Consider the following 15,693-nt stretch of genomic DNA (forward strand, 5'->3'; position numbering starts at 1 on the left):
TAGAATTGTAACTTCGATTTTGTTGCCAATTTAGGCATTATAATTTATGTATTTTCATAATGATGTTGCCAATAGTAATGTCGAAATGAAAACTTAATTTTGAATTTCCGACGTTTGCAATCACCCCTTGTGAGTCTTACTTGAATTTAGAACTAAGAAAGCAGAGGTGTAAAAATGACCAGGTTTGATCTTTTGAGTCTCAAAATGCCCAGGCTGGACAAACCGACTTGCATATTTAAATCCTATGAGGTTTAGAAACGAAATATTAAACACGAAGTTTCGATTTCTCAATTGTCTTTCCCATTCACGAATGATGTGTTATGGTGATGATAAAAACAACGGTGTTTCATTGAATCTATGTCATTTTGATTTCTCAATTGTCGAATCAATGTACAGGATGACATCTTTTGGTTATGTTTAAAACAATGCCGTTTCATTAAAATAAGAAAAGATAAAAAGGTGGAAGATACGACGTTTTGTACAAGAATAAGACTACCGCAGAAACTGAAACTTCGTAAATTAATATTCCATTTTCACATCTGACTGATAATTATTTTAACAAAATATAAATCTAAGCTACCTAGCGCAAGGCCATCGGCTGATTTGGTCTTGAGTCGGGCCGAGCCCCCCATTTTTCTCCTGCTCATAAAATTTATGGATCTTAGGAAGAAAGTTTGAGAAAAATAAACGAAAAGAAGATGTGTTGATAAGGAAAAAAGAAGGATTATGGAAAATAAGGTGAATTTGATATGCAGATTTTAAAATTGTTGAATTTGATGAAAATTTAAGAATTTAATTTAGAGGCAAATACCTCTATGGTTATAGTAACGAATGTGGCTATATTACTATAGCATATTTGGTCGATTGACATGTTTATTATTTGAGACAAGTGCTTTAAAAATAAATAACCACAAGAGAAGTCGATTATCTTTCCATGTAAAAATAATGGAATGCGGTTGTCAAATAATCTTTTATTATTTTTCTTCAATATATGTAGATTTACACTATAAAAAGCTGACGAACGTATGAAGTTTAGATATCAACCTCAAATTCTACTCTCAAAATGGCTAAACAATTCTTAATTCTCTCGCTCTTTCTTCTTTGCCTTTTAGCTTCTCGTAAGTTTACACACTTTCACCATATCTACGAATTTTTAGGGATAATAACATGTAAATTATTGCAATTATAATTCTAATTAAGTATGTTTTGTATTTATTCTGATTTTTGCAATCTTAAATTATTGCATTTTGGTCAGGTCTCTGGACAATGTTGGTACATTTCATTGATTAATGTATACTCTCTTTTTCCATGATAAAACAATCCAATTTTACCAGTAACACAAAAAAAAATACCTCTTTTCATTTACAGAAATTATCTCTTAGCATATTATTTTCAATTTACAAACATTATCACATAATACATTATTTTCATCATATTACTCTAACCGTTTTTAATTTAAAGCCTTGCAGCAAGAGTAAAATTTTGTGGTTTAGACTTCAAAACATTGTCACGTGACGTTTCGTGCCAATCACAATTATAGGAAGAGAGAAAATATTTATGCAATTGTGATTGACTAGACTACCGCGTGGTAAATGTGTCTGAACCACTAAATTTTTACTAAGCGTGCCCATTTAGATCAATTTTTTGATGGAATTAACTAGATGACCAAATATAATATTCATCTATACTAACTAATTTCATTTGCAGAAGAGATGATAGTGACTAAAGCAGTTCCTTGCACAGCTATAAGCAGGTTGTTTATGGGGGCATGCTTAGAAAATGTTGCTAGTAGAATTCATTGCTCCTACCTTTGTAAGAGAGAGGGTTTTTCATATGCTGCTTGCAACAAAGTGTCCCAATGTATCTGCTCAATTAAATGCAATTAGAATTGTAACTTTGATTTTGTTGCCAATTTTAGGCCTCGGAAGTTGATAATAATGATGTTGCCAATAGTAATGTCGAAGTGAAAACTTAATTTCAAATTTCCAATGTTTTCAATCACCCTTTTTAAGTCTTACTTTAAAGTTGGACTATTCCCTTGTGGTTGGCCCCGTCGGGAACATCAAACGTCTCCTCGAAACTAACTTGCTTGTGTTCGGTTATCTGGTGGCTTTCTAGCAGTCTAGCACCACCAGATGACCGTATTTGTCCATGTGTAGTCTATAATGACCATCCAAATATTAGCATCTCTTTCAAATATATGATCAAACAAAGTATTATGTCTCCCAAATAATTTAGTAGTACGAGAAAATAAGTTTGGTCAATCCTACAATTCTAAGAAATTGTCTATTATATCATACTAATATAGACATTTTTCACAATTGTCAATATTATTTGTAGTCACCTAACAACATCATGTATATGAACAATTACTCTTTCTTGGAGCTCATGAATAGAGGTGGGAATGTACGATACACCATACGACAATGCTATAATAGTGTAGAAACTATCAAAACTATTAATATGAAAAGGGTAATTAATTTTTTTTGTAAGTTTCTAAAATTTCACCAAATTTTGGTTTTGCATACCAACTTAAAAATCCGTCTACAAAATGATGTCATATTTTAGGCAGCGAAATAGCATAGCATTATACTAAATTAAATAGTTTAATTTATTGAATTATAATGTGTATTTAGCCATATTAGACCTCGAATCTTGATTGATTGAAAATCAAAACAAATCAATAAATTTACAATTTATAGGCGGATTTTAAAGCACTTGAACTTGATGAAAATTTAGGAATTTATAAAAAAACACCTAAATGAAAAAAAATACCATACTAGAGTATTATCATACCGAATTTCTATCATCACCTGATTGTGGCTATATTGCCAGCTTATATGGTTTGGTCTATCGACGTGTTTATTATTTGAGACGATTGCTTTTAAAAAAAAATAACCACAAGAGAAGTTGAATATCTTTCCATGAAAAAATAAGGAGAGTGGTTGTCAATGGAATTAAAATAATCTTTATTATTTTTCTTCAATTTATACAAGATACACTATAAAAAGGTAATGGACATATGAAGTTTTGATATCAACCTCAAATTCTACTCTCAAAATGATTGAAAAATTCTCAATTCTCTCTTTCTTTCTTTTTTGCCTTTTAGCATCTGGTAAGTTTACACTCTTTCACCATATTTGTTAACCTATGAGTTTTTTTTGGATAATAACTTCTAAAATATTGTATTTTTGGTCAAATTCTAATTTTCGTAATTATAAATTTAAATTAAGTATATTTTCAGTTTAATCTGATTTTACAAACCCTATGTATATGTTAGACAAAGAATGCAGAAAATAAAAGAGTGGAAATGTCACGACCGCAGTTAGCTAAGGATAGCATAACCCGGGAATTCGCGACTAAGGAGGGATTATAAGAAGCGGGGATAGAATTTAGGGGAAATTAAAGCCAAAGCAAAACGAGACGCACATAATAACTTAAATACGGAAATACTTATAACCAAAATACACTCGATCATGTAGAATCGGGTGACCGTTCATACAAGTTCTGATTATCAGAGTAAAGAGTAAGATAGACACTGCCTCTTAACCGGCACAGCGGAAACGAAAGAACGCGGTCCATGTATGGAGACATGAACCTCCGAGAGTTTTGTTCATAGTTATCTACTAGATTACTCTCCACAGCTCTTATCCCTTCCCCTTTCCACGACTCAACCTGCACGTTTAGAAAAAAATGCAGGGCTGAGTACAAAAAGTACTCAGTGAACATAATGCCGAAAATTACAAATATACATTTGAAAATATTGTCAAGCCATCATCGCAGTAATACTCGGGGTTTTATTGAAAAGACCCAAGCTTACTAAAATATTCACTTTGGGCCCTTTTTCCTGTACTTAGCCATATCTGATCACCTTGTGCCGTCGAGATGGTGTTCTCGCACGGTCACCTTACATGCATGTGCCGGGAAGGTGGCCACCTTCCTCGGTCACCTGCTCTGCCCAACATGACAGAGGGAGCTTGTGTACACTAGTCCGAGCGGGGACACCACCCTCACTGGGACCCGAATTCGACTTGTATCATCATTCATAATTCACTTGGCCGTAGCCAACAGATAGGCATCATACACAAAACATTTATGGCATGACAACATCATTAAAATCACGAACATGTGTTCTTGTTTTCATAAAATACGATTTGTATTTTAGTATAAGAAAGCTCACCTTGATCGCTTAGTTTTCTTATCTTGAATTCTTACTCCGACCTTACTTGCGGAGATAACCTTTTTGAAAACAAACAACGTACCAATAAGACTCGAGAAATTCACATACTTATAGGAATGCATGCCCCTACTTTATTTCTTTTATCATTTGCTCACCGTTAGAAAATTTTAGAAACTTGCATATTAATTAAATTGGGAAAAATAATTAATAGCACTTCATTATTAATATTATTATTACTACTACTACTACGAAATTTCTAAACTTACATTATTTGAACTTACATTATTTATTACTAGTTCGTTTGCTAGTTAGATTCCAACCAAAAATTGATATTCTATACTTTACTAATTACTTCTAAAAAAAAACAATTTGGGTCACAACTATTTATTTTAGCTTACTTAACCATTTCATTCTTAGGCCCGGAATACTTTAATTTCGGAATGGACCTCAAATCAATATGCATTACAGCCCCAAGGTCGCCGAATCGGCTCGGAGGCTTCACGTTCCTCGCCGGCCCTGTCTTCGCAATGGATACTTCCTCCCTTGCTACACTCTGCTCCTTGACCGGCTCTTTCCGAGGCTGTAGGTCTGCCGGAATCGTTTCCTACTCCCTGCTCGGCTCATGCCGAAGTTGTAGCTCGGCTGGGACCATGCTCGGCTCTGGCCGAGGTTTCAGCTCGGCGGGGACCATGCTCGGCTCTTGCCGAGGTTTCAGCTCGGCGGGGACCATGCTCGGCTCTTGCCGAGGTTTCAACTCGGCGGGGACCATGCTCGGCTCTTGCCGAGATTTCAGCTCGGCGGGGACCATGCTCGGCTCTTGCCGAGGTTTCAACTCGGCGGGGACCATGCTCGGCTCTTGCCGAGGTTTCAACTCGGCGGGGACCATGCTCGGCTCTTGCCGAGGTTTCAACTCGGCGGGGACCATGCTCGGCTCTTGCCGAGGTTTCAGCTCGGAGGGGATTGTATCCATCAGCCCTCCCCTCCCTTCCAGCGCCGTCGCCGTCGAGACCCTCATCTCCAGCGGCCGACGCCGTTTCCGACAGGTAGGTGATCGGTTTCTTCATCCCCTCCCCCCCTTTTTTTTTTTTTTTTAGGTTTTAAATACCTTTGTGATAATAGACTTTGTTAATTTCATTCCAAGATTTCTAGATTCATGGAAAGAAAGCAAGGATGCGTTTTTGGAGCGTGGGCTGTCATTGTTGACGACGGAGCGCCGAGCTCGCTGCCGGAAGTTCCTCGCGGCAGATTTACAGATTGGTTCAAGATGAGTTTCTATATTTATTTCAGAGGTCTACATAGAATTGTTATAAGAGTCACAGGCTTTTTGGTGTTGTCTAAAGCATCATTAAAAGTCCTATGTTATGTCTATCATTCAATAGCTTGGGGAAAAATTCTGGTTTTGGCATGCTACTTGTATGTGTTGGGTGAAATTTGGAGTCCCTGATGTAATATGTGGAAAATAAAGGTTACCTAGCATGTTTCCATTTTCATTCTTACTATAATCTGATGTATATGCATAAAACTTGGAATTACCTTTTATGTGGGGGAAAAAGAGGTGGTGTTGGATTGGTGACTTGATTCTACAAGTGTGTGTAAATCTTCCTCCTTAGGCTCTGTCCGATGTGGAATTGAAGTAGGAAGAGGAAATAGTATGTGGGGTTTGTGAAGGAATTAAGTGGGGTTGGGAAGGGGTGATTAGGATATGTGATGGTAACGTTTTTCTGGTGAAAGAAAGTGAGGAAATATACTAATCTATAGAAGATGGCAATAAAAGATGGCCACGTAAGCGGTAATTATTCTTGGAGAGAAAGTTCACCATTTGTCAGAGAATGAGAATTTTTTTTTTCCATACTTCATTAATGCATTCATAAATGCAGCATTTATTACTTTTACTACTCATCAAGTAACATTAAATGCATTGTCATGCCCTTCTCGGATAAGCTATAAGAGAATATATTAATTAATTATTATTATATATATATATATATATTTTTTTTTTTTCTTTTAACATTTGGTGTAGGTACAAACGGCGCAAGCTCGGGGCTCGGATTTAATCGCAGTAAAAGTTACTTATATAAATAATTTAGCTAATAATATTGTTTCTAATAATATCGGCTTAGCGGGTCGTTACAGGAAAATTTGTACCTTGTATTGGCTTAATAATTTTATTCAATGATATGTCTCACCCTTTATATAGGAAATTACAAAGTATGTATAAATTTTAAGACTTGTGGCATTGGAAAAAATAAATCCAATTCTAACTAATATCTTTTTTTAATAACAGTATACTCAATAACAAATAAACCATCTTGATTCACTCAAAAATAATTATGCATGGAATGATTCAATATACGATGTTTTGCACAAGGATAAGGAAATTAGAAAAATTAAAACCTTCCATTTTCAAGTCATATAACTTATAATAAATTAAACAAATTTTGTGATTTTAATTACTGTTTTCCCCAAAATTATAACTAAGTTACCTAGCGCAAGCCCATCGGGCTAATTTGGGTCTTGAGTCGGGCCGGGCTGCCCATTTTTCTCTAGATTACAAAATACATATCTCAATCCACCCAATTTTATAGTGATTCTTACAACTTTATTTCTTCAATTAATACTAAGAAAAAATACAAATTATTTTGCAATTGATCAGTTTCATAGATCGAACATTATGCACTTACATGCTTATTTAACATTACACAAACAAATGTTTAATTATTTTCTCAATGATTAACTAAGTTAACGATTAAGCAAAGCAGCATATATCGCAACTAATATTGCAATTAGAAATGCAATTTTCTTCATAGAATTTTGTGTCTCAATAACTGAGGATGGAAGCGGTCGTTCACCAAGGTCATTTTTCTTGTATTTATTGTGATCGTGATCGTCAAATTTAACCCTTTTGGAGTCGGAGCCGGAACCGGAGCCTCCGGGTCCGACCCGCTGACCTAATTTGTTGCTCTTTGGGATGGTCACACAACATATTTGTTCGTCTTCGAATATTCCCTCGGCGAGCTCGAGGTTAGCCCCATAAGGAACATCGAACGTCTCCTCGAAACTCAAGTACTAGTGTTCTGTTATATCGTGGCTCCCACGCACCACTAGATGACCATATTTGTCCATGTGCTGAGTGATGTCAGCTGATATAAAACCTATTGATGTAAAGAATGATAAGTCAAATATTAGTATTTTCGTCAAACATGTGATCAATCAAAAAATTATATTCTCCCAAATATTTTAGTAATACTATAGATTAGGGATTTCGAGAAAAATCACCAAGTGTGATCGATTTCTAGTCTAATTCACAAAGTAAAAATTTATCGATTATGTACATTTTTCACAATTGTCATATAATCTCAAAATTAAGGATGATGTGACAGACCAAAAATAGTACTATATGGAATAAATGCTTGGCAACATAAACAATATTGTTTATACTACACCTAGTCAACTATACTACGTTTTTTAATTTTTAAACATGTGCGAGCAACATCAATAAATTCTGATACGTAGCACACCACAAATTTTCACTACAAGACAAATGGAAAAAAGTGTCAAACTTATGATATAATCAAGATAGAGCAGAAATTAACTAAAATTTGTGATTTATCTGATAATTTAACCTGCAAATTAAATGGATAAATGAATGAATTATATGATACCGGGAAGAGTTAAACGCAGGTAATGAAAATCTAAATCTTGATCCCATTTGTGTGGCGGTGAAATCTCTCTTAACATCAAGCTTGAATCTTTCTTTTCTAGATTTATCACTGCCTTCTCCATTTTTGTCTGTGTTTTCCCTGATATCTGTGTGTATATGTTGAGATATATTGCAGATTTGTTGTGTTATGTCAAGCAATTTATGTATAGTTGTCTGAAAAGTTGGTTGTAAGAAGAATTATCTCATAAAATTAGGAGACTTTGCTTTATCTTGGTATGGAAAGGTTCTTTACTTATTGATTGGTTAGGGTGGGTTTATTTTCTTAAGTATCACCATGCAAATTCATCAAGAATTCCTTGCTTCGATCACAATGCATTTTTCTATAAAAGAATTAGTAAGTTTTATCTTCTTTTTATTGAGGGATAAGTTTCATCTTAATACAATAGTTTCTCTACCTCTACCTTGGTGATTGTATTGATATATTGGATGTTCAAATATAAGATTCAAGATATACATATGTTCATATGCTAGATAAGATAATATTGAGATATAATATGAGATAAGTCAAAATAGACTTTATCTTGAATCGAATCTGACACATAAGTGGAAGTAAGATGAATAATCGTGAGACCACATGCAATCTTAGCACTTTGGCAACAAGCTGAGATACATTGTCTCGTGCCAAATTTTGAGAGAAAAACAACCGAACAAGGTATAAGAATAAACATGGTCTCAAATCATAAGTAATAGAATATGCCACTTGTAGTTTGGATTGGAAGTGAACTACTACTAAATATTGGATCTGAAATGACAACTATCTAATTCAATATTTGATGGTGGTGTCCGGATTAACATTCCTCAACTTGATTTGATCGATATTAAAATCAAATTCAATAAAACTTCAAGTTGGTTTGATCATGACTCCTCCTTTCGCTCGATTCAATTTAAAGCAAGTCATACTCAAACCAAAATTCAATTTTTTTCATTCATAGATGTGCCTAACTAACTAATTCATTTAATTTGTTTACAAACTCTTCAATAATAATGGCAAATAGTTTTGTCGACATAAACGATGGTATGATAAAAGTTTGATTAGTTGGAAAATAAATTATGTATATATCATGATTAAATTGTGGGGCCATAATCAAATACTAACTAATTTACAATAATAACTTATAACTTTTCAATTATGTGTATTAAAATTATCAATACAAGAACATGATTTTATCAACACAATATGTAAATTCAAATATCAACACAAAGACATAAATTTATGAACACAAGAAAGCTGATACAATTATGTCATTATGTTGATATTTTTAATATAAAAAAAATTAAAATAGTTATTAATTATTTTTGAAAATTAGTTACTCCCTCCGTCCCATTTAAGATCATGACGACTTTTGCCTTTTAGTTTATGCCACTCAAGATGTCCACTTTCTATATTTAGAAATAAATCTCTCTCTTCTCTCTTTATTAAAATATTCAACTATTTTTTCTCTTTATTTATTCTACCTAATAACTCCTAAAATCTCATGTCACTAAAAAATGTAGACATCTTGAACGAGACGGAGGTTCAAGATGGAGGGAGTATTATTTAATGTGACCCGTAAGTCGTGAATCCCAACACCAAACTTCATTGTACGCAATATCAATCATCAATATATTTATTTAAATTTCCATTTTGTTAGAATCCATTCTACTTATATACTAGCATAAAGCAACTGAATCTTTTTATGCAGAAAGCAATTGTATTGGTATAATAAACACTCTTTCTGTCCCAACAAAATAATCCATTTTATTTTTGATTTAATTCTAATAAAGATAACTTATTTTATAAAAAAACATTATTTTTTATTATTTCTTAAAAAAAACTTTTAGTTGATACGAATTTTAATACTATTACGAATATTTAATTAATAAAATATGAGAAAGATAAAAGGATAAATCGATTGTAATAATGTTAGGAGACAATTAGATTAGAAAATTACCAAAAATAAAAGTTGATTAATTTTATAGGACAAATTACAACAAAAAAAGATTATTCTTTGAGGGAACAACAAATATTATCTTTACTTTATTCTATTCCAATTTTACACATAAAAAAACTATATAAAATCAATATTATACCATAATTAATCATATTTAATTATGAAAAAATGGAAAAAAATATCAGATTTATTCCTATCAAAGAAGGCCCCAGCTGAGAGAGACCATTAATGGTGATTGCCAGTGAGAAGGTGGGGGCCACGCCACCTCTTTGAGCCATTATATACACATCAGTATACGTATAAAATACAAAATACGTACATATTTACACGCCATATATACAAATATAGAGATTCGATTTTTCCTCTTTCCCTTCCCTTTCTTCACTCCAGCTCCATCCCTGCTCGCCAACAAGACCTCACTCAAAAGGGTATTATCTTCATACAACTCTCCCCTTTCTGAATTTAATGAATCCAGCGTTAATTAGATCTTTTTGTTTCGAAATTTTGATTTTGATGGGGTAAATTTAATTGAGCTGTTGGATCCTCATATTTGGGGCTGATTAACCCTAATCTGTATGCTTTTGAAAAATTTGATTGATTACTGCCTTTTTTGTGCCCTAATTGTTCTAATCTACAAAACTGCCTTTGTTAAATGTTAATTTCACTTGTCTTTGGCTTCGATTGTGATGAATTGTTGTGATGGTGAGCTGAATTCATGCTTGTGATCGAGTCAATTTTGGATTGTGAATGGATACTATCTAAAAAGGATTTGCTTTTGAGGCTGTGTTACTTGCTCAATCGGATTGATTGCCTAAAAAGGATTTGCTTCTGCAGGGAATAATATGTCGACTCCGTCTCGAAAGAGACTGATGAGGGACTTCAAGAGGTTGCAGCACGACCCGCCTGCTGGCATCAGTGGGGCGCCGCAAGACAACAACATTATGCTGTGGAATGCTGTTATATTCGGGTTAGTTCGTTGATTAGTACGCTTTAGTGAAGCAGGAAGTTCATTTCTAAAGAATGATGTCGCTTTAATGTTGCTTTGAAACTTATTTCTCTGCGATTGAGCAGGTGATTGTATTTGTTTGCCTGTGTAGCTCGTATGAGTGTGGTTGGATATGCTAATTCGTGGTTTCTTTTGTTGTTTGGATTGCAGTCCTGATGATACGCCGTGGGATGGAGGTCAGTCATATACCGAAACCTACCCTTCTATCTTTCCTTACGTGGTTCACTTGCATATTTAATACTATCCATCCCATTTTAAGTGACTTGTTTCTTTTGGCATGTAGATTAGAAAGTTGTATTTTGTGTTTGTGTTTAAAGTAATGCAGCCCCACAAGCTTTGAGCCACTTTTTGTGCTTAAAGAAGGTTGTTTTTTTTATGGAATGAGCCACTAATAGCGGGGTGCCCCAAAAAGGATTGCAAGCCACTTAGATGGGATATATAAAAGATGCTTTCAATAATAAGATGATTAAATACCATAGATTTTAAGAAAAAATGTTGTCTTTATATATGTCATTACGATGATCATTTGGCCTCTAGTGGAAATGAATGATATATGAACCAATTTATGATAGAGGTGAGTCAATATTTTTAGGTTGTCTGATTATCAAAACATTCGCCCTGCATAATTGTACACTTATTTATTTATGATCTAGTATTCATGCAATAAATCGTGAGTGCTCACGACACTTTTTTGAAGTATTTTAACTCCAATTTATTTTGTTGTATAATTTCATATATCTCATTAATATGGAATATATATAGATTAACTTTGAAATATATATTAAATAAAATTGTCAATATAATCATATGTAATTTAAATTAAATTGAGAAATTTTACAAGGAAAATTAAATATTGTTGATATTCAGAATCTCATAATATAAGGGCATTCACATTGCTTTTTAATGTTATGATACTTAAGTTTGCGTGCTTTAATATGCATTTTTTCTTTCATCCTACTCGTTATTCATGATATTTGGGTGGCATAAATGCCTTGGCTGTGATTTAAATTCGACAGGTACGTTCAAGTTGACCCTTCAGTTCACGGAAGATTATCCAAACAAGCCACCAACAGTTCGATTTGTTTCTAGAATGTTCCACCCAAATAGTAAGCCACTGCACAACAGTTCAATAATGTCACAATTCATAAACTTAGTTTATCCTGTACTTAAATTCATCTTTTTGATTCAGTTTATGCGGATGGAAGTATATGTTTGGACATTCTTCAAAATCAGTGGAGTCCTATTTATGATGTTGCAGCTATACTCACTTCAATCCAGGTAAATATACAGCCATTTGTTGCGTTGAACATGTTATAATGCTAGGTTAAATGTCTAGGTTGGAGAACTGATAGACAGAATGATATCCCGCTGCTTGTATTCTTGATAAAACGAACAATTTGATGGAGTACATTTTATACACTCTTGGAAAGCTGTGATGGTATCAGTTTAAGAAATTTCCCTTTTCATCTTTCCTAGGTATTGATTTGGCTTCTTAATATCATCATGTTGCTTCATTTTTTGTTTATCACATTGTTTTTGTTTATCATCTTTCCTAATTTTCTTGACAATCATGTGATTTAAGCGGCCTCATAGCTAGTAGTTTCATTATGTTTATCTAATCCTTACAACTAATGAAAACCATCCACATAAAAAGATTGGGTGAATCCTCCACATGATTAGGCTGCTACGTTCGACCCTCTATAACCCTATGCGGCTTGGGATTGTTTAACGTTGTTGGAATGGCAATACTGCAAAGAAAGGCTTTTGGAGATTTTTTGCTGCAATGTAGCCTTATTTTCATTTTCGATACACATGAAAGACTTGTTTGATTTACATGAGCAATGATAGGTTGTTTATCAACGGAAAAAGGCTGACATCCCGTTGATTTTTTGCAGTCATTGCTGTGTGATCCAAATCCGAATTCACCTGCAAATTCTGAAGCTGCTCGGATGTTCAGTGAGAATAAGAGAGAATACAATCGCAGAGTGAGGGAGATCGTCGAGCAGAGCTGGACAGCCGACTAAACCTTATCGCATGGTGAGTGAGTCGAGGCGTATGTATTGGGGTGTTTCTCTCTTTGAGTTGGATTAAAGCTATTTAGCTTATAAATCATGCCTAGACTGCTGCATTATTTCCATGTAAATTTTCGAATTTCAATGGCCACTGCTTGACTGGAAAATTGTAATGAATGTATTACTTGGAACATCAATCTTATTTTGCAATGTTATTTGAATTACTCTCATTTTGCTTCATGTGAAATACTCTCCGTTTATCTTCTCTCAAACTTTATTCTCTCTTCACGTCTCTTATTTTATCTGTCTTATTTTATTCCATCCACTTTAACACACTAAATATCTTTATTCTTAATCTCTATTTTGAAAAGCAGCACCTCAATTAACAATGAATGAAGGGAGTACTTCTTATGTCCTGACTTTAGTGACGTATTTAATTTTGACACGAGAATGAAAAAATGGTGTTTAGTAAGTTCAATTGTGAGAACAATAGTAACTGTTATAAAAAAATCCATATTTTAGCTTGGGACATCGGAATGCATATACGAGTCACTTATCTTGAGACAAAAGAGACACTATTTTCGTCATGGAAAATGACAAAAGAGGCACTATTTTCGTCGTGGAAAATAGCCTTGTGCTTTTATTGAAAGGAAAATTTACCTTATTTCAAATTCACAGTTGTCAAGCTTCTCACACGTCATTGCATACGTAACTTCCAACTTCTAAATCAAGAAAATCCAATAGATCCTTTCCATCTCTATTTCTTCACACAATTCCATATAACTTCCAGAGGAAAGTTTAAAGTTTGCATTTTTTTAGTTAAACAACTTTTTTTTGAAAGATGGAAGTTCATCTTTTTAAAAATGCTAAAATAAAGTTTGCTAGGAGTACTTATTTAGTTTCAGGTTATCTTCGGTTTTAGGGAACTAAATCTAGATTTTGCGAAACTAAGAGTCTCTTTTATACAACCAATAAGAATACAATACAGAGCACCAAACTCTAAATCCGAAAATAAATTAGAAATTAGAAATAAATTAAAGAGTAAAGTACTATTTTGGTCCTAAACATATGATCGATTTACGATTTTGGTCCAGAACATTCACATTTTGAAAATCGAATCCAAAACATATGAAAACGTTGTCGTTTAGGTCCTTTTTTTACGGTTCTGTCAATTTCTGACGATCAACTGTCAATTAGCAAAAATTTGACCCGATTAGCCAATTTCCATTACTTTAGCTAATTTTGAATTGTTTATATATTTTTGGAATTACTTGTAAATGTTAAATAAAATACCCAAAATGGGTAATATAAAAACCGATCGATTTCTCCCTCTCTTCAACACTTCATCTTTATTTCTCTCTCTCTTTCTTCCCCACAGCAAGAACTCTAATTTTTGGTTGTTGGTTTGATACATTATGTGTAGTTGTGACAAATTAACAAATATGTGATTGCTTCTTCGTCGACAATGAGGCAATAATCATATTCATTTTCTACTTCGAATTGGTTTTGTACATTTAACCACACCTAGTGCCGAATTACATAAAAAAATGTTGTTATAGGCACTATATCAACCCTAACACCATCAAAACACAAAAACCATCAAAACCCTGAAAACCCACCGCCGCCGACGGACCTTCTTCGGCTTCATTTTCAAGCAGATGTGTGGACTTCCTCTTCCTCGCATATGCGACCTTCACGTCGATGAGACCGTCGCTGGAATGGAAGTTTGAGTACGACGACTTCCAACTCATGGAAACCAACACAATAATCGGTCGGAATCAGGCTGGTTCTTGGTCGGAATCGTAACTAGGGTTTCTTAAGAGAGTGATGAGAGAGAAGAGAGAGTTTGACGTTTCATTTTTTTCCTCAAATGAAATGTTAAGAGATATTTTAAGTGCATTTGGAAGATTTGTTATTCAAATTCAAATATTAAAAATTGAGTTATTCAGTAAAATAATAAGCTTAATATTAACCTACTAATAATCGTAGATTAAGTCTAATCAGGTCAAATTTGGGCTAATTGACAGTTGACCGTAAAGAAATGACGGAACCGTAAAAAAAAGACCTATTTGATAGCGTTTTCGTTTGTTTTGGAGTCTATTTTTAAAAAGTGAATGTTATGGACCAAAATCGTAAGTCGGCCATATATTTAGGAAAAAAAAGTACTAAACTCTAAATTAAAATGGCAAGGAGAATGCTAAGATATTTATACTTTATTATAAAATATTAAAAATACTGGTTTTTTCGGTGAAAATGATAAACAATTAGTACCTAATTATGAATAATAAATTATTGTTTTAGAGACTATTTCACGAAATGGGAAGTGGTCCAAATGCGTGATCATACTTTTCTGTTTGGTCATTCTCAAACTTTGTCATTAAGAAAAGAGAGAGAAAGAGAATTCTCCTTTCTATATATGCAAATAAGATTTAGATGACAAGTCTCGTTTCCAAATCAACTACACCAAATTAATAAATTTTTTCATACATCTGCAAAAATGCTGACATCTAATTCAACCAAACAAAAGACTAACAAAAAATATTTATATGATAGGCACTAATATCCGCAAAGTCACACATCCTAACCCAAAATCTATCTCAACATTAAATATATTATATTACATTTATCTAATCATCATTAATTTTTCAAATAAAGTAAGGAAAGAAACTACCACACTTTTCCCCCTTACGTGCAATGGTGTGTTTTCCCATTATCAAATTTGAATACTATGATGGTGGGGCTTAAAGAAACAAATTAATTCCTGTTCAATTCAATGCAAAGATTCATATAATCACACGAGTTTAAACTTTTAATAGATTTCATCAACTCTTTGACAAGAAATA

At 33.5% G+C, this 15,693-nt stretch overlaps 1 protein-coding gene across 1 annotated transcript; it reads left to right on the plus strand.

Moving 5' to 3' along the window:
• Positions 1-10,104: 10,104 nt before the first annotated feature.
• LOC121778438 (ubiquitin-conjugating enzyme E2 2) lies at positions 10,105-13,080 on the plus strand. The gene is made up of 6 exons (XM_042175791.1): positions 10,105-10,260; positions 10,667-10,799; positions 10,989-11,014; positions 11,855-11,944; positions 12,028-12,116; positions 12,734-13,080. The coding sequence occupies exons 2-6, from the start codon at positions 10,675-10,677 to the stop codon at positions 12,860-12,862; spliced, it is 459 nt and encodes a 152-aa protein (XP_042031725.1). The 5' UTR covers positions 10,105-10,260; positions 10,667-10,674; the 3' UTR covers positions 12,863-13,080.
• Positions 13,081-15,693: the final 2,613 nt, after the last annotated feature.

Source organism: Salvia splendens, chromosome 19 (assembly GCF_004379255.2).
Source record: "Salvia splendens isolate huo1 chromosome 19, SspV2, whole genome shotgun sequence".
NCBI lineage: Eukaryota > Viridiplantae > Streptophyta > Magnoliopsida > Lamiales > Lamiaceae > Salvia > Salvia splendens.